This window comes from Scleropages formosus, chromosome 21, assembly GCF_900964775.1.
Source record: "Scleropages formosus chromosome 21, fSclFor1.1, whole genome shotgun sequence".
Taxonomy (NCBI): Eukaryota; Metazoa; Chordata; class Actinopteri; order Osteoglossiformes; family Osteoglossidae; genus Scleropages; species Scleropages formosus.
The window spans coordinates 21,910,516-21,930,288 of NC_041826.1; the positions used below are offsets into that span (position 1 = coordinate 21,910,516).

Below are 19,773 nucleotides of genomic sequence, written 5' to 3' on the forward strand. Positions count from 1 at the left end.
TTAAGAGCTTTAAATACATACACACGCGACCGTGGCGTTTTTCCGCGCGCTCGTCTCTGGAGAACAAATCTACAGAATCGAGAATTCAGATGGGAAATATCAAGGGCTTAACAGATAGTGTGATGCAGATTTATTTAGTCACTAGTGGTCACCAGTGCATCACTCACTGTTCTTAACCATGTGTGTCCCAAGTCAGGGTTCCGGCAGCGCGGAGCCCATCCTGGAAGCACACTGACTCTCTGGAGTCAACAACTCGTCAGAAATACATGATGTTTTTGAGGAACGTGCAGCAGCCGGGGAAAAGTCACGCGAACATTGGGAGAACGCGTACGGTCCAGACGAACCGAACCGGAACCCAAGTCCGAGCCCGCAGCCCAGAAAGGGCGGGGCACCAGCGCTACGTGCTGCGCAACGTGACCTGTAGCTACTGCTCTGTGCTGTTTTCTTCCCAACCGTTTCGGTTGCGCCCCAAGCGGAGTCACATAATTTAGGCTGAGAGTTGTGCAATAAATACTTCCTCCTCACAGAAAAGACATTTTTTGACGACATTTTAGCGCGTGTGCCCCACAGATAATTGAAAACGAATACTAAGGTAACTGCGCCAAACTAGCACTTTCTACACACGAACTCCAACCGAAACAGGTAGTGTGTCTCAAAAAAAAAAAAACAACTAACTTTAAGTAATCATTATGGAGCACAGAATACCTTTTATAAATGCCTGTGTATATTTTTGACATTCTGGTTCTAGAAAAGCGTTTTAATTTCATTTTCAGACAGGCACGTGTGCGGCCACCCCGCGGCAGGGGTCCTGATTCGGGGGCTCCGCTCTTTCTCAGTGGAGCGGCGGAGCTGGACGCTGCTGTTGCCGTCACTTCGCCTTCTGGCCCAACAAACAGCCGCGAAGCGACCCCGAGGTCACCTTGGACCAGTAAGCGGAGCTGCGGGAGTTCGTCACAATTACGACGGATTTAATATCGGAATTCGGCTGCGTTATTATCGCAGCTATTTTAAGAAATAAGGGGAAAAAAAAGTCGCCTGACGCGTATAGCTCGGCAGCAGAGCAGCGCGGTGCGCGCGGTCACGTCACGTGTGTCCGCGCGCATCTGCACCGCCGGTCCGCCGTTTGAACCTGTGTGTGTGTGTGTGTGTGTGTGTGTGTGTGTGTGTGTGTGTGTGTGTGTGTGTGTGTGTGGGAGAGAGACAGAGAGAGACAGAGAGAGACCCATCCATCCATCTGCGCTCCGGTCCTGTGTTTAATTTCCTGCTCATTGATTGTCATTGTGGCCATAGTGCAGACTCACTGCAGCTGCCATAGTGTCAAGGCAAATAATATTTGGACATGTGTGTGTGAGACACACCTTCCTCCCCCGGTGTGTGTGAGGTGAACGCTTCACCCACCTCTGAGCCGTGGTGTGTGTGTAACACGTATGGAGTGATACGTTGAGGGTTGGGAACCGGTGGGCCCCGACATGGAGAGGAAGGCATTCCCCCCCCCCCCCCCCCCCCGGTGTCTTTGCACTGCTGGGGGTCTTGAGGGACACCTGGGGACACACGTGCTGCTGGAAGGAACCCTCGGGTAGAAATCGCTTGTATTCCGACAGCACTGGGTTCGTAACGTAGACGTGGAGATGTTTACCTTTACTCCGCAGGCCCAGGGCGCCGTCGCTCCGAGCCGCTGTCCGTTCGGCCAAGAGTCCAAAGGGTCCTGTCCCGCTCTCGGTATTGCGCTCCCGCGCATCCCTACGGCAGTACGGGTGCAGGCTGTCCGGGTGCTTGCTGGGGGGCCCTCCTGCCATCAGCCCAACCCCCCCGAGAGTGTGTTGGGATCCCAGTGAGGCCGTTCTCTGGGCTACACCTTCAGCTTGCCGCCTTCTCTCTTTACAGGCACTATGGCTGTACCTCCAGCATACAGCGACCTTGGAAAATCTGCCAAGGACATCTTCAATAAAGGATATGGTATTGTATCCAGGCACAACTCTTACACTTTGCATAGTCTTGCCTCTGAAATCCATGCCTGCAAAATTATCTTTACGTATTAAGAGAGATACAGAGCGACAGGAAGTCATTTACTCTCATGTTAATTGTGATTTTTGCCCTGATAAATGTTGGGTAGTGTCAGTTAGTATGTTTCAGGGGTTACCCCACTGAAAACCTGTTAATTTAATTTAATTTAATTTAAACGTTAAGTCTAAAATAGCCCGTTAATCCATACTGTAGAGGTAAGCAGATATTTAACTTTTTATCCGTTCTTCCTAGGTTTCGGTATGGTAAAACTTGATGTCAAGACCAAGTCTGCAAGTGGAGTGGTAAGTTCATCAGTGAATTTTTCCGAATTAAATGAAAGCGATGATTTTTCAATAGCAATTTTCTAGAGGCTGAAACGTTTCTGTTGTCTGCTGGGGTTTGTTTCCTTCAAACTGTCTTTTAATGACTTCACATTATTCTCGGGGGAGCAACAGTTTTAGGTTTGGAGTCTAAATGTTTGCGCACTTCTAGATAGTGTGTGTGTGTAAATAAACAGTAAACCAAATGGGATTTACTGTAAAGTCTGTTTGTAAAATGTGTGTTTTGTCCAGGAGTTCAAAACATCAGGCTCCGCTAACACTGACACTAGCAAAGTGGCCGGGAGTCTAGAAAGCAAATACAAGCGTTGCGAGTACGGACTGACCTTCACGGAGAAGTGGTCCACAGACAACACGCTGGGGACCGAGATCACTGTGGAAGACCAGGTGGGGAAAAGAGACCGTCGAGCCGGTTACCTGCATAAGGGCCGACGAACTGCGCTCTGACGACTGCTTTTCATTTTTCACAGCTTGCCAAAGGACTGAAGCTCACCTTTGACACCACTTTTTCGCCAAACACTGGGTAAAAATTTTTCTTTATTATTTTATGACTATTACGACCATTGTATAACTATGTCGTAGCTATTACAAGTATTTTATGTTATAAAATCCAAGAATTAAACTTAAGACGGTTAAGTATCTTATTGACACTTTGCAATAATTATTTTCAATATTAGTGCATGGTTTTGTGCGGTATTAAACACAACTGATTTGCAAATTTAACGTGTGAGGTATTAGGAGGTTGCAGATCCGAAATCCGACAAATGTTATTGTTTTTTTCGGCTGATCCGATTTTGATGTGGGGAATGCAGTCAAAGCGACGCAGCTCATTATAAGTTTTATTTTTTATGTACGTATATGCATTGCTTTCTGGAAGTGTAGGCGCACTTGAGAGAGAACGTTCATCAATGAGTGTATTTTACTACAGTAAAGTACTACATTCACACTGCTATATACCTTCATATTGATTATGCAGTGAAATGCATTGTTCCTACTTTGTAACACTTTGCATACCATTTACGTCTTTGGTCTTCAGCGTAGTGAACGACAGTTTGTGTAAGTTCACATACATGCAGCTTGTTTTGAGGTTTTAAGTGGAAATACTCATACTGATATAAATGAATGTTTATATTGTTATGAATATTTAATTAGAGTGTAAACCAAAGGTTTTTTTTTTTTTTTTTTTTTTTTTGTTGTTGTTGTTGTTGTTTTTTTTTTCCTCTCTCAATTGCCGAAAAGGAAAATGAATCCAGTGTGTAAAGTTGAAACCAAATAAATATTTATTTTTATCTTTTAAGTGATGATGCGGATTAGTAAAAACGATGCTTTTCATTTTCATTAAAAACCGCATCCGTACGGATTTATACGTTTAAATCCGCATTCGACGGATGCAGATTTTAATCAGCTCTGTCACATCCCTAAATTCCGCTGATTGTTTGCAATATTTCTGATGAAACTGTGCAGCGTGTCATGTTTTTGCGAACAGCGCTAAGTGAGAAACGAATGGAATAACATGACATGGCATCTCATTCCTTGCACTCAGCAAGAAGAGCGGAAAGGTGAAGACTGCCTACAAGCGTGAATACATCAATGTTGGCTGTGACGTGGACTTCGACTTTGCTGGGCCCACCATCCACGGTGCGGCTGTGATCGGCTATGAGGGCTGGCTCGCCGGGTACCAGATGACCTTTGACACGGCCCAGTCCAAGCTGACGCAGAATAACTTTGCAGTGGGCTACAAGACCGAGGACTTCCAGTTGCATACCAACATGTGAGTGTGAGCTGAGCTTCTGAAAAGCGATAGATGGTAGGAATGTATGTACTGTGTACCGGCCTTTACAATTGTCCTTTAGTGATTTCACACCGGTCCTTACTTGTGTGGGGTCTCAGTTCCTTTGTACACGTAATGTACACGGTACCATATGAGCACATAAAATATTACATGTCTGGTGTCGTTGAGTGATCCTGTGCGCTGATAATGTGATTTTTACAGACATGTTACAGCTTGTTTTGCTTTATATAGAAATAGTCATTTGTGACTTGGTGCTGTGATGGGATATAATTACTACCTTTACCTGTGTCTTAGCTTTTCTGAACAATGGAAGCCATCCAAGATCAAATTGTTCACTCTGGAGAGAGATTTTGCTTTTAAAGCACCAATGTTAAATGTTTAGTGTATTTTGAGTGTGTATAGCTGAAAACAGAGTATAGACTGTCCACACTGGTGTACAGTGCTGCTTGAAACCACATGAACCCTGTTTCAGTGCTGCTGCTACATCTCTCTGCTGATCCAGTCCTGTGGCCACAGCGGGCCAATAAGCAGTGATCACCTGTTCCTCTGTTGTCGCAGAAATGATGGCTCGGAGTTTGGCGGTTCCATCTATCAGAAAGTGAACGACAAGCTGGAGACGGCGATCAGCCTGGCCTGGGCCGCCAGCAGCAATAACACCTGCTTTGGCATCGCTGCCAAATATCAGCTGGACTCCAGCACCTCCGTGAGCGTAAGTGGTACCGGTTAGCGCTGAGCTCATCATCACCCACCGACTGTACCAGAGAGGTTGTTTATAAACGAAACACTGGTCCTGAACTTATGAACACAAGTGGCCTCGGCAGCGTGTTCATAAATCTAAGCTGTACGCCACAAACAATAAAACCAGAGTAATACAGATGCCCCTCCCTTTTCTTTTTCAGAACCTGATCCAATTTATTCATGGGCTACATTCTGTAAAAAGAAAACCCGAGATAAAGCTATAACGAGCTGTTAATTTGTGGTAGTACTATTTTTTTAATTAATTTATCAGCTGCTTGTCCCTTATGATGTGTCTCTATGTTCCAGATCCTTCCTGGAAGCATTGTGTACCAAGCAGGGCTCACTTTAGATGATAAGCAGTCCATCACAGGGCTTTTCTTTTATTAACTTCAGACATCATCACAATTAGGTCTGCTTTAAAATTACTCAAAGAAAAAAAGTTATATATATAATATACACATTTGAATCCAACGCCATGCACACACTTGTACACTGTGCCACTTTTTTGGCCCTGTGGGCAAACGTAAGTTGTAAATTATTTACTAACTACATTTACTGTACCAACCCAACCTCGTGGTGTGCAGGCAAGTGCAGTTACTGGCAGCACTTCAGTCCCTGGAAACACCTAGGCAATGACTGTACGAATCTTGAATTGTTCTGGTAAAAATTGCCCAGCTGTATAAATTGGTCAATAATTGTATGTAACTTAGTAAACCTAACATTGCACGTTGCTTTGAAGAAAAGCATCTGCTAAATGAATAAATGTAATGTTTTGCTGATGTACGTCCTCTGTTGTTTGAGGTTAATGGTTATTTTTGTTTTTTCAGGCTAAAGTAAATAACACCTGCCTGATTGGAGTAGGCTGTACCCACAGTCTGAGACCAGGTACAGTATGTACAGTTTATCCTCACACATGGTGACAGCATTATTCTTCTTACTCCTATTGCTCCTGTTACAGTGTCCTGAGAAAGACCAGAGACACTTATTTAGAAATTATAAATGTCTATGACCTTTCATGTGTTTTGTTTTTGAAAACAATCGTGCCCATTTCTGGAAAAAAATATATATTTACATACAACACATTTAGTAGAATAGGCAAAACTGTTCTATTCAAACATTACTCATGTTTTTTAATAACATAGGGGAAAATATTCCATTGGACAGCTGGTAGTGTTGTGGTTGGAGCTACTGCCTTTGGATGCAAAGGTCGCAGGTTCGATCCCCACCTCTGCTTATAGTACCATTTGAGCAAGGTACTTACCCTAAATTACCCAGCTGTAATAAATGGGCTGATAATTGTGACCTTAACGTTGTAAGTTGCTTTGGAGAAAAGCGTCAGCTAAATGAATTAATGTAAGTTGTTGTAGGAATACATTTGGAGATTTATATTATATGCCAGGAGGCTTAACAGGTGTTTGTATGAAGGAATAGTAATTTTGTACATTGGTTAGTCCCTAGTTGTAATGAGGTAGTATTTTCAGGGCAACGGCACCTCGTTTCTCTCTTTTAAATCCTGATGTGACCTTAACTGCACATTCTTATTTTGTTCATGATTTTTGCATGTTTCTAAAATTGAATAATTTAAACCAATGTCCTTATTACAGGTGTGAAGCTCACACTATCTGCCCTGGTAGATGGAAAAAGCATCAATGCTGGGGGTCACAGACTGGGCCTGGGCTTAGAGCTGGAAGCCTAGGGCTCCCATTTCCCCTCTGACCCGGAAAACAAGAACTCAGCCAGCAGCTGATTGTTGACAGCAGTGTGTTCACTTGGAGAAACCAGTTAATTTCAATAGAAACCTAAATATTTATCCCATAATTGTTTTCTGAGCACCCATCATAGCAGACATGGCTCTAACTTTAGAGAATGAGAGAACTACTCCTTGCGTGCTTACATTCCCTTTTCCATGGTGAACACTTTCCTTTTTCATTCTCATCTTCGCCATGGCAAACACTCCCATCTGTGATGGACTCCATCTCCTCTTCACTTAAGTACCCTTTCTGTGATTGGTACGTACCCAGTCCGTGCATTTGTGTGTATTATTTATTACCTGTTAAAGCACTTAATTACAATGTTAATTGTCGTGTTTTGTTGGCAAGGTATAACTGGTGCTCAGTTGTGCCAGTAGCTGGTTACCAGTTTACTGCAGTCACGTGCAGTCAGAATTTTGAAGTTTAAAAACCCAGTAAGTAATAGTTTATCATATGCTTCAAAATTGTAAGCATCAACTCATACTCCATTTTTTTTTAATTTACTGAGAAGTGTTTTTCTGGCATCAGCTTTTTTGGAACACTATTCAAAGGTGGTAACTGAGCTGTAATACATGAAATAGCAAAAAAACTTGGCAAAGTTTTCTGTTAGCAATAACTTGAAATAAAGTATTTTGGTTTAATCAGTCATTTGTGTCTTTGAAAGCTAGATTGTTGATGGGATAGTGAAAAGATCACTGGCATTTAAAGAAATGGCAGCTGAGTCTATAAATATAGCTCAAAATGTTTATTTTGTGCTGTAACCTGAAAATCTGACCTGTTAAAAGGTCACTTTTTTTAGCAAGGTACCAAACTATGCCGTAAAACAGGTGGCTACAGAAAATGAAAAAACAAAAACTCAAGGGGGGAAAAAAAAAAAAGGTTCATTCCCAATATGAAACTTCAAAAGGTCTGTCCTGTATTGTAAGAAATCGCTGCTCTACAATCATGAATGATGCTCAAATTTGTCATCTGCAAAATGTGGAAAAGGGCCTTTTCCTTTTCTGTATTTTTATGAGTTCTGTTTCGCCACTAAAACTGAGAAAGTTTGAACTTTTTTTTTTTTTTTTTAAAAATTGTCAAAGAATCCGGTTTCAGGTTTCACGGAAACTACCTACAGCAGGTCCTCCACTTAAGATGGGGTTCTATTCCAACAACCTCATTGTAAGTCAACCTTGTCATCTTAAACCTCCTGAATACATTGTATAATAGCACTGTTATTTTTCTTAATGCATTTGTGTTAATATACATATACAGTATTATATTTTCATGTTGTGCTATTTTTCACTTTCATTTCTCAATCTTTCACGTTTAGTTTTCCGTGCCACCAAACTCAATTTCATGCTCGGCCTAGTTTATTTTAAAAAAAAAAAAAAAAGTATGGAATCAAACAAAATGTTCTGTAAAGAAAATGCAATCGCTGAAAGATGCACTAATGCCATAAGAAAAATGGTGCATTGCAGTAGTGCAGTCGTCATTACGAGTAACAAATCAGCGTTGAGCCTCCAAAGTAATAAGGTTGATGGTTGCTATTGTCGCAAGTTACATATGTCATAAGTCTTAAGACCACCCGTAGCTGTTTTGTCAGAGTTCTATGATAAACTATGAAAAACTCAGTTTTTCTGATGTATTTGTATGTAGCCATACTGTTGATTCTGATGTATTCCCTACTGCTGTTTTAAAACTTCTTGTTTTATAAATGAGCTGTTCATAACGTTTAGCAACATGTAGCAAAATACCTAATATCCATAATTTAAGAGCAGCATGTTTTACTTTCATAACCACTTGTCTACTTGGAATGCTACAGGTATTAATCAGTATTGACAGCAAAAATAAATTAGAATCATTTAAAGTAATAAATAGACATTCTATTTCAATTACTAAAGGATTTCTTTACACAAAATAAACCTGTTTTATTGCTATACTGGCTCCTCCTAGTGCAAATATTCAAGGAACAACTGACTATTTTCCAGTTTAGTTTAACTACTGCGTTTAGTACAGCAATTGGTCAGTGATGTGAACTTCACCTTTATTTGCCAAGCTAAAAGGTGGCTTAAAGTGCATGCACCCATTTAAATTAGTTTTAATATCACTCAAAGTGAAGAAAAGTATTAAACTTACTTATTTTCCATCCATTTTTACATAACCTATTGTAACTGGCAAATAAATTCAGGGGCAGCTGTACTGTTGAGCTTTTGCTCATTGTAACTTCCTGGGTAAGACTGGAGATGTGAGCCAACCTATGGTCCCAACTACATTCACACATTGAGGAGCCAGTAAGCAGAGCAGAGTTAATTTACTGGATTGAATGGTTGAGTTGTCAGTCCAGTGTATGAGTAAAGAGCTGTTATATAGCTCAAATTGCATTCAGACAGGACATCAGAAATATTTCATAACGGGGAGGAAAAAAAATGCAAACTTTCATTCCTCATTCAAAAATATGCAACAATAAGTAAAAGGAAACTCAGTAGAAAGTAAAGCACAATGCAGTATGCCAGTATATATTCAAAACAAATGCATCACTGCTTGCCTACAGTCTCTTTGAGGATAAAGCAGTGTATAGTAATAAGTTTGCATATACTATTAACTGGCATACCTTTCACTAAAGCATGTAACCGTAACTGTTACATCTTCAGAAAATGATCAGAAAGGACATGGGTCTCACACTTAATTGCCACATACCCTCAGTACAAAAGATTCTCACATGAACACAGCAGCTGATGTAAAATTTGGGCTTGCTTACTGTAATGTTGGTTTCTTCACAAGCTGTCACAGAATTTAGCATTTTTCTGAGAAAAATATTCTTCTGTGCCCATTTGGGAAAGAATAAATCAAGGGGCTAAAGGTACGGACCCACCAACTAAGAACGCGCTCAAAAAGACAGGCACTTGTCACAGGGTTGTGTGTCGTGGTGAGCCAGGATTTACAGTAGCAACAGGGCGAAAAGTCCACTGTGCTTCTGCTTGATGGAGGTGTTTGCAGGAGCTCATGTCTTTGCAGGGCTGGACCACACATATCCAGAAGCTCGTCACAGTTGGTCATTTCGAATGAATCGGTTGCCCTCTGAGTGTTTTCCATAATAAACATAGCGGCACTTGGCAAAAACCCCTGGAAAACACAGAAAACCCTTCAATAACCCGTTTGGACTATTTTCTGGTTAACTTTATTGGTGACTACTTACCATGAATTGGTAATAACTTAAATTGTAGTATTCCAGGAAAGCCAATCCATTTTTATGTTCTTTACACCCCAAATAGGATCCACCTACCTTTGTGATTTTTGGCATCTCTGGAGCCCTTTGGTAAAGGAGTATATGGTGTGAGCACTGGGTCATATCTCAAGTTACTGGATTCCTGTAGGACAGAGCAAAGAAATGCTTATTATTCTGGTGACTGTCATGGTAACAATTCCTGCTCCCAACAGAAGGGTTCTGGAGCCCTTTCAAAGGAGCCCCAAGATGTGGAAAGCCCTCCCATCTCTCCTTAGGGGGTGACTTGAACCACCTGATCTCAAAAACTATACAGTGGCTGTTCCTCTGACAAAGGTGACATTTTTAAAGTTACAATCTACTTTCACAAAAATGTCTTACTACTATGGATCTGTTTTCTCAAATTTCAAATATGAAAGATGGCAAAGTAACCCCAAACATTTAATCTAGAATGCTCAGGAGGGGTGGTCAGCCACTGGCACTTGGGCCCCCAAAGTTTTTATTCGCCCCCTCCCTTGACTTTCAGTTGGGAGTTTTGTTCCTTTCCTCCATGGCCAGTAAGAATAATTATAGCTTTATAAAAGCATTGATAATGTATTACACTAGTCTGTAGTCAACTGTCTCCTTTCTTTGCCTTATGGCTGTGTTCAAGTGCTCTGTGTCACTGCCTGAGAAGAGCGCTCTAAAAATAAACTGAATTTGTGTGTTTGCCAGATGCTTCTCTCCAGCTGAGTTAAACTGAGTAAACGAGAGGATCCCACAGACAGCCTAGATACATACACACAATATTTGAAGCACAGCCTGTTTGATGTTGCCGATTTCATAGTGCACATATTCCAGTAGCTGCCCATACATGATATACAAATAGGAAAATGGGTGGATAAGTAGTAGCAGGTAGCAAAACTGAAGGTGAATATTTTATAAAAATAAATTCAAAACCTCACTGACATATTCCAAGATGTTTTTACCATTAAGCTTTTATTTACTGTGATTTAGGGGTAAACATGACTTTGGTGTCATGTAACTCATTACAGCCTTCTGTCCTAATTGTGTTTGTAAAACAAGTAGGCCAGTGTATATGATAGACTCCTCAGTTAACGTAAAAACTTGCTCAGCCTTGATTATATTTAGGTAAAGAATCTAGAAGCAACATGAAAGTGAAACTAACAGTCGTATTTAAATCAATGACATTTTTTCCATACAGTGCCTACATCTTAATACAGAAAATGTAGTCAATATCTAGAAAAGTGGAATGTCAAAGAATGACAAACTGACTACAAAACCAGATTATAAAAGTTATCTGAAATCAGTTTAAACTGAAATGTTTGTCATTTTTTTTGCAAGTGACCACAAACTACTCAAGTTACAAATATTTTGTATTTCATTAACTGTTGCACTATATGCTGTAATAGAATTAAGTTATAATTAGGTTTGTCCTTTCAAGGTATTTTCAATACTTTTTTTTTAAGGTATGTGCAATGAACCTTAAAGTAGTATTTCATTAAGTGGTTATTTTAATTTCTTGGAAACAAAAGGTATCTCGAACGCTAAACTAGATGAACATTTTTATGCCAAATTAAGAGTTCTTGTTCACATTTAGATCCATTTAAAAAATCTATTTCTGTACACAAGTGCAGCTCCCTCAACTTCGTACCGTGTCAGCCTTGGGCTTCACCACCTTCATGAAAGCGCCACGGGCCTCTGCCTCCGCGCGCTCCCTGTCCGACACCTGTCTGCTGTCGAGGAACTTCAACTTTTTCAGTTTATGCAGTACAAAATACCTTCCAAGAAACCACACAAATCATTTATACACACACACACACACACACACACACACACACACACACCAAACAAAACAATTAGTTTCAAATTATCAAAGCATTAACCTGCACATCAGTAAAGAGATATATATGTGTACCGTTATTGACATTTCTATGATGTACATGATAATGGGGGAAACTGTTGGGCGTCATGCTGTACAACACTAAAGTCAGAAGGTCAAGCATGGATCCCAAGAGAGAGACACCTATTGGGAGGTCAGGACAGGTGTATCTATGGTAAAAAGCACTGACACCTCGCAGAACACCAACACAGAACATAGTGAAGGTGCAGGTCCACGATGAGCAGAGACAACTCAACCTCTACCACGGTCAACGAGTCCTACCATGTGACACGATGACACCTATGTTAGCAAGCTGTCAATTATGGAGGAATTCCTCAGGTCCATACAAAACGTAGCAGGAGAGGTTTAAAAAACAAAAACACCCCTGACCACAGAATTTAGAGACAAATCACATGCAGGACTACTTTGTAACTCGAAATTTGACTGAAGCAACGTGCTCAGAGAGGATGGAAAAAATGCTCAATAGAGCATTTTTCCTCTGTGTATTTTGCAGTTCAAACACCATAGTGTAAGACTTTATTTTAATCCATGCTGTTGTCAGGCAGCACTTACCTGTAGCGCTGGTAGTCATCCTCATCTTTATCGATGCTCACCAGCTGGTTTGGACATGCCTCGTTACCAAGTAAACTCAGGTATTCCATGGAAGGTGCAACCTCATGTAAGTGCTCCAAGAGGGCTTCAATGTCAGTGATGTGGGCGAAGGGTCAAGGATGTATTCTTAAAGTAAATAACTCAGCGTTGTCCCCAGTCGCCACCTCCCAGTTCAGGGCCATTTCCAAGGGAGCTGAAGGACACATGTGCCAGCTTTGCCACTGCAGTAGCTCAGCTAAGAGGTTCCATTGATCCCAATGCTCTTATTCCATCTTTCATATGTATTGCAATGACTCAATAGTGGAGAAACAAATCGCCATGAGAGATGTAAGTATTGTTAAACAATAAGCTACCTGCTGTTTCCAGATAAGGATATTTTGTTCTTATTGAGGGTCAGGGTGTGAAGGTGGGCTAACCTAGGCAACTCAAGGTTGTTCCCCAGGAGATTGTTGTCCACAATCAGCTCTTCCAACTCACAGAAGTCCTTGAGACCTGCTAGTGACCTGCAATGATGAGTGAAGGGGAATATGAAGATGAATCAGCAAAGTCATGTATTCAGTGGAACCGTGGTGTATTTGTTTTTGGTTCAATCCAGTAACCAAGTGTATAGCAGGTAACAGTTCCTCGATCTTCTCTGCCTCCTGTAATTTTACCATCACTTATACTGACCAGTAATTTGTGCAGTTAAAAAAAAAAAAAAAAAAAAATTCTATACTGTTTTTGGAAGCACTGCCCTCACGGGGGGGGGGGGGGGGGGTGCGCTTAAGACTATCCGATGATACCATGATAGGTCTAACTTACAAATATTCATTTCCTTATGTCTGAGGATGAAACAGGCATGTAATGCTCAAGTTAATATTTCACGTGTAATATGACAAATGTGTACAAAAAACCTGAAAGACTTTCTCATTTGGGATGCAGGCACAACTAAAGTTGGCCAAGTTACAATAATTACGGATCGGCAACCAAAAATCTCGGCACACCCGTAGTTGTGACCATTTCTTCTTCGTATGCTGCTGGATTGCTAAGCTGTTGTGCAACTCACTGAAAGCGACCGGATATAAAATCCGGTCCCTGATCTGTCTGTATAACCTAAGCCTGCAAGTGAGAGAATTTGAACATGCTTCCCAATAACCATAGCTGTTGTGTTGCTCAGAGATGCCGTGTTAAGGAGCTGCAGAGACGCTCACAGTATAGTCCATACGTTCCGATTTCCGCACTTTGAGCAAAACAAATGTCCAGCGCAACTCAAAAGTTCTCCTAAACTGTTCACTCACTGCAGGAAGCATGTGATTTCATTTATCTCTGTGATCAGCCAGAATGCTGTCATTAGCCAGACCCAGTATCTCTTAAGTAAAACAAATAAATAATGATCACAATTTAACACACCAACTTCCACTCATCCCATGGGGAGGCTTTATGAGGTCACAGATATTGCAATATCTCTTCCTTCAAACATTTCATTAAAGTTATTATTGACCTCTTCCTTAGTGCATTTCCCATAAGAAAAAAGTACAAGCATATGGTGTTTTGGACATACTGTGGTATTTACGACATTAGGACTGCTGGAAGAATCATCGGCACACCCCCCCCCCCAGCCCTCCAAGAACTGTACTCGTCCAGAGTCAGTAAAAGGGCTAGCAAAATCATTCTAGACCCCTCACATCCAGGCCACTTCCTCTTCGAACCCTTGCCATCTGGCCGGCGCCACAGAGCACTGAGCACCAGGACAGCCAGGCACAAGAAAAGTTTCTTTCCTCAGGCCATCTACCTCATGAACAGCTAAATCCCCCCTAGAGAGTAAACCAGTGCAATACACAACACTATTTATATCTATTTATCACATCATGTCTTACTCACATTCCCTTGCATTTGTATGGAACATACCTGTACATACATATAATGTCTAGTGACTATTTTTTGTATATTGTGTACATTATATTTTTATATATTTATCCTTTATTCACATATTCTATCTTCTCATCTGTCTTGTCACTATCATTCTGTCTGTGCTGTGGAAGTTTCTGTCACCAAGACAAATTCCTTGTATGTGTGAACATACTTGGCAATAAAGCGCGTTCTGGTTCTGATAAATCCGTGTAGGTAGATTACATTAGGTCACAGATTAATTAAATCCATTTTGAGGAAATCCTCTGTTTCTTATGCAACAACCAACTCTTTTTGAACACACATTCCTTTGCCTCATTTGAAACGAGACTTTTTACATCTTAAATGGCTCTCAGACACTACAAAGGACATTACTTTAGACTAAGTCATACTTGTTGTCATCCCTAACACTTCCATTTTTATGGATAAATGGCCATTTCCTGCATTATAAAATAATTTTACAGCTCTTTTTCTGAAGATGTTATTTAACAGGCTGCTCATTTTTTATGTGCCATTTATGAAAACTACAGATTTGACTATTATGTACAGTTTCATAACAAGTCTACATGGTATACGGATGGAAACGCACTGAAAATATAATGTGCAATACATTGCTGGAAGTGTCAAGCATTCAGTTATTTTTGTACTGCATAATCTAACAAAACTTTCAGCAAAATACTTATGACAGGGCGAATGTATCACAGAAACCTACTTCCTCATATACAAATCCATTAAATGAGGCAAAGCAATTTCTCCAAACCTAACCCTTCTGTGCAAAGCATTCTAAATTACTGAAACTGTTTCTGAACATGTATAAAACAGACTGAACATTTCTCATTTACAAATTAATTTCAATAAAACTAGACAGGCAACACTTTCAAAACATTCCAAAGGGCAAACATCTTGTCAAAGCATTTTCTTCAACTAGAACAATACTATATAATTATCTACAAATAATGTATGTGGGGGGGGGGGGGTGGTATAAAGGTCATGGGGCTTTATGATACTCCCTTAATACAGGAAGTAAAAGAAACAATGCTCAACTGTCAACATGGCTTTATATCCGCAACAGGAGCTTGGACTACAGGCTGCGCTCAACGGTAGAAAAGCAAATATATTGCAAAAGAGACCTGGAGCCATTGGTCAACGAAAAGCCCACAGTGTGTGTTGTCGTGCTCATCATGTCTTACCTCAGCTGGTTGAAGCTGAGATCCAGACGCTTTGCCAGCTGGCCGTACCGCTCTCCTAGAAAGGCTGGGATCTGCTCACAGTCATGTCCCATGTAAGAAACCTGGAAATATAACCAGGCAGCGTAAAAGTGACCTATTAATAATTCTGGTGTTTGAACATTGTCATCCAATTTAACATTTGTCCCATACATGTGCTCGTGAGCACATACACAAACTCCTATGAACAAAGAACAAATATCCTTTTTCCGTTATTACTAGAACTGGATCATATTGCATTTACACTGTACTGGTCACATTAAAAAAGATTCAAGGACACCATGTCTGGAGAGAGGAACCAAACAAGGGGGGAAAAAGAGGAGAGGAAAGGGGAGAAAAAAAAAAAAAAAAAAAAAACCACACACACCACCTGCAGCTGTTGCCCACATCAGCTTTTCACAGATGGAGAGATACACACGCACACATGTGACTCACAGTCATGTGACTGAAGTCAATTAGTCCAACAGCACTACTTTTTCCTGAATGCACTGTGTTAAAGCTGTACGAAGAAGGAATTCACATGAAGTTTTCACTGTGTTTCAACAGGGAAGCAGTGAAGATTTAGGGAGCAGATCAGGAGAGGAGTAAGTGCAAAAGGGATGCATTTAAAGACTCTGAGTGCTGAGCAGAATTCAGCAATTCAGAGAAACATCATTTCACCAAACTGGAGCCAGAACAAAGAACCTTCTGAATGACCTGTGCCCCATCATTCTGGATCATCTGGAGAAGACCAAACGGGACAGTTTCCAATAGTCCAGGTGGGGTATCAACATGGCCTGGATCAGAAGTTGCATAGAGTTTGTTGCGAGATGAGGGCAGAGTCTATAGATGTTACACAGGAATATCTGCAGGACCAAGTTACAGCTTCAATATGCTGAGAGAAGCAGACTTGAGTCCATCTTTACTCCTGAGCTCTTAACTGATGAGATGAGCGAGTTGTCAGTTTGATAGTGTTACTGGCAGATGGATGGATGGATGGATGAGCTGGAGATGAAGAGTCTCTGTTTTGGAGCAGTTCAGTTGTAGATGGTGATCCATCCAAGCAGAGATCTCCAAAAGGCAAGAGGTGATGATACATGTGTACAGTATACAGCAGCAGTGAGTACACCCCTGTGCAATATCACTTAACTGTCAAATGATTAAAAATTGTATTACCTCTCAATAATTGCATTATTTCTTAAGCAGAACAGTAGCACATGCAAAATTAAAGAGGTTAGATTTACTATATTAAAAAATACAGGCCCGGCAGTAGGAACTAAATGCAACAAATGTCAGTACACCTTTCATTATACACACACACATATTCAAATTTGCTTTGTATGTCCACGTTTATTTTGATGACAGACTCAATCCTCCTTGGCAGGGAGGATACCAGTGTTGCACAAATTTTAGGAGAGATATTCTGCCATTCTTCAGAGAAGTTTTTTCAGCTACTCTTCACTGGAGGGGTTGCATTGTTCTTCCTTTCTCTTCAAAATACCCCAAAGGTGTTCTACTGGATTCAAGTCAGGCGACATACTTTGCCAGGTCAGTTTTTACTTTTTGTTTTCTTTAGAAACTCTTGTGTGATTTTGGCAGTGTGCTTTGGATCGCCATCATACTGGAATATCCCTCTTCTGCCAAGCTTCTGAAGGCTAGGAGTCATCTTGTCAGCCAGTATTTTGGTATATCCACAGGCATTCATGGTGCCACCTATAAATGTCATCTCCAACACCTTTTGCACTCATGCAGCCCCATATCATCACACTCTCATCTCCATGCAGTGTCGGGACTACGCATTCACTGTGGTAGTCCTGGCCAACTTCACGCCAAACATGCTGGACCCCATCAAAGCTGAACAAATTTATCTTGGTCTTATCTAACCAAAAAATGTGGTCCCAATATTTATAAGGCTTCTTCTCATGTTCTTTAGCAAAGTTTAATCTTGCAGTTTTGTACTGAAAAGCAAGCAAAGGTTTTTTTTTTTCCCCCCCTCTTGGACATCACCCATAGGGGGCGAAGTTATCCAATGTCCTTCGCACTGTCTCTGAGCTATCACAGAAACCCTGATTTCCACTGATAAGCAGCCTGTGCCAAGTCTGAAGCACTTGCAAGTCTGTTTTTCAGAGCTAGACCGTGGAAGTAGAACACTGTCCGTGGCGTCATTTTAGGAGGACGGCCACTGTGGCTCCGATTAGTGATACTAAGGCTCGTTATATACCTCCCGATTACTGCTGCAACTGCGTTCAAACCGATTTTCACTTGGTCAGTGATCTTCCGCTATCCTTCTCCATCTTCGTGGTGTCTCGCAATCAGAGTTAATTCCTCTGAGAATTCTTTTCCATGTTGAGCCATGCAGAAATGCAGACAGACACAGCCCATAGGTCCAAAAATTGAGAAAGCTCTGGTGTTCGCAAGTCATTTTATAACTATGTTCGTGCAAATTAGGCTGTCAGTGGTCAGAGCTGTATTCAGTTTTGTTGCACTGAGTCTCTGCTTTGGGGTTTGTATTTTCAATACAGTCTTTCCAAAGTATTTGTAGGGGAGCGCAGCGGGTTTGGCCGTGGCCTCCTCTCTGGTGGGTCTGGGGTTCGAGTCCCGCTTGGGGTGCCTTGTGATGGACTGGCATCCCATCCTGGGTGTGTCCCCTCCCCCTCAGCCTTGCTCACTGTGTTGGCAGGTTAGGCTCCGGTTTCCACAAACCTGCTCAGGACAAGCGCTTTCAGCCAGTGTGTGTGTGTGTGTGTGTTCATAAGAGGAAATACTCCACTACTCTTGTCAACTTAGAAATAATGCAATGAGAGAGAAAGCAGCGTACATGATGGGTGGGAGAGTCAAGGGCCAAGTACTGAGACCATGACCTAGCAGACCCCCCTCAAAGTGAGGCAACTGAATTATGTACAATATTATATATATGAATATGTAGCCGAGACCCTTCTCCGAACTGTCAACAAGATATTCACACTTATTTCGCGGACACTTTTCTCCAAACCAAAAGTGACCAATGCAACACACTAGTTGCAACGGGCTGTCGGAAATGCTGGTAAATATACTGTACAGGCCAGGGAGGGAGAACAAGACTCAAGAGTTACTTATAATCTCCGCGAGCCTGAGCGGCGCTCGAAGCCACTTCCTTTCCAGGCGCCTCCCGGCCGGACCGCGGCGCGTGACAGAGATTTTGCGGGACCCCGATGCGACACGACGTTCACCGCGCGGACAACTCGGAGACACACACTTTAAAAGTGCACAGCGGCGGTACAAACAACGTGCGGTCCGGTCCGGTCCAGTCCAGTCATAATAATATGTCATGTGTTACACAACCGGGCGGCTGGGCGAACAAGACCAGAAACGCCTCAGAACTCGACACCACCTCGGTCACGTGCCGAGGCAACGCGCTCGCGCGCAGCTCCCGGCACTGACTGCGTTCACCCACAAAGCGCGAGCCCCAACAACCACTACTAGTACTCGCAGTTCTACACAGTACAACTTGAACAAGACTTGTAACAAGTGTAAAGTAAAAGCGACAAACTTAAGGTCGCTCGTGACGGACACTTACTTGAGCTCCATCCGTGAGCACCATTATTTCGCCGCCTGCCATTGCCGCGGGGATCGCTGACCGAGTCAGTGACACACCTATGTGTGTCGTGTGTTAAGGAGGTTCGCTCGTTTTGTCGCTCCGCGCGGCGCTGCCGTAACGTTTCTCATTTACAGCTTCCGCGTGCAGTCAGCTGACCCGGCGGGGAAGCGCGAGCGCGCGCGCGCTCCTGCTGAGTCCGACGGGCGCGGCAACTGCAGTTCCTCCTGGTTAGACCGCGAATAAAACAATACATTACATGCGAGCGAATGAATGATTCAGTCAAAAAAGAGGTAATATTCTAAAAATCTCCTCCATGCACGTGACATGTTACAACACGAACTGCGCAGTAGGTAAAAGTACAGGTTCGGAGGTCTAATATGCATATTGATGAGCTTTATGCAAATCTGCTGTAATGTGTAATACCGTTGAGGCGCATAGACAGTCTGTGCAATATTCTCTCCTTTTCTTCTGTGATTAGGCTTGAAAGAACCTTGACAGCTGTCATGACCCCTGAGTCCATCCACCTCAAGCTTTTCCCAGAATTACTGCGTTTACCTGCTGTTTAGAGCTTTGTGCTCATTCATTGGACTTAAGTTTGAATCCCACCTCCTGCTTGACCCTTGAGTAATTCATTTACTCTGATTTGCTCCATTCAGGACCTGCCAGCTGTGTATAAACGGGTAAATATAAATCTCTTTGGAAGAAATCGTGGGCTAAACAAATGGTGTTTTACTTCTAAATGTCTTAGTCGTACATCTGTTCAACGAGTAAATGTAAATACA

The 19,773-nt window shown here is 41.9% G+C and overlaps 2 protein-coding genes across 2 annotated transcripts; one reads left to right on the plus strand and one right to left on the minus strand.

Moving 5' to 3' along the window:
* The first annotated feature begins 685 nt into the window (after positions 1-685).
* Positions 686-7,996, plus strand: vdac2 (voltage-dependent anion channel 2). Its single transcript, XM_018730117.2, has 9 exons — positions 686-928; positions 1,885-1,956; positions 2,257-2,306; positions 2,577-2,729; positions 2,813-2,865; positions 3,886-4,113; positions 4,693-4,843; positions 5,700-5,757; positions 6,477-7,996. The coding sequence occupies exons 1-9, from the start codon at positions 715-717 to the stop codon at positions 6,566-6,568; spliced, it is 1,071 nt and encodes a 356-aa protein (XP_018585633.1). The 5' UTR covers positions 686-714; the 3' UTR covers positions 6,569-7,996.
* Positions 7,997-8,076: 80 nt separating this feature from the next.
* lrmda (leucine rich melanocyte differentiation associated) lies at positions 8,077-19,132 on the minus strand. Its single transcript, XM_018730118.2, has 7 exons — positions 18,971-19,132; positions 15,400-15,500; positions 12,699-12,825; positions 12,284-12,423; positions 11,483-11,609; positions 9,889-9,973; positions 8,077-9,728 (listed from the first exon to the last, which is right to left on the minus strand). The coding sequence occupies exons 1-7, from the start codon at positions 19,010-19,012 to the stop codon at positions 9,649-9,651; spliced, it is 702 nt and encodes a 233-aa protein (XP_018585634.1). The 5' UTR covers positions 19,013-19,132; the 3' UTR covers positions 8,077-9,648.
* Between the last annotated feature and the right edge of the window lie 641 nt (positions 19,133-19,773).

Bases quoted from the DNA above. Each gene is read 5' to 3' on its own strand.
- vdac2 (XM_018730117.2), top strand. From the start codon at position 715: ATGCCTGTGTATATTTTTGACATTCTGGTTCTAGAAAAGCGTTTTAAT. The intron at 929-1,884 runs GTAAGCGGAGCT...CTCTCTTTACAG, and splicing joins CCCGAGGTCACCTTGGACCA to GCACTATGGCTGTACCTCCA. The intron at 4,114-4,692 runs GTGAGTGTGAGC...CTGTTGTCGCAG, and splicing joins TTCCAGTTGCATACCAACAT to AAATGATGGCTCGGAGTTTG.
- lrmda (XM_018730118.2), bottom strand. From the start codon at position 19,012: ATGGCAGGCGGCGAAATAATGGTGCTCACGGATGGAGCTCAA. The intron at 15,501-18,970 runs GTAAGTGTCCGT...TTATATTTCCAG, and splicing joins TGCTCACGGATGGAGCTCAA to GTTTCTTACATGGGACATGA. The intron at 12,424-12,698 runs ATATCCTTATCT...CCCTTCGCCCAC, and splicing joins TGACCCTCAATAAGAACAAA to ATCACTGACATTGAAGCCCT.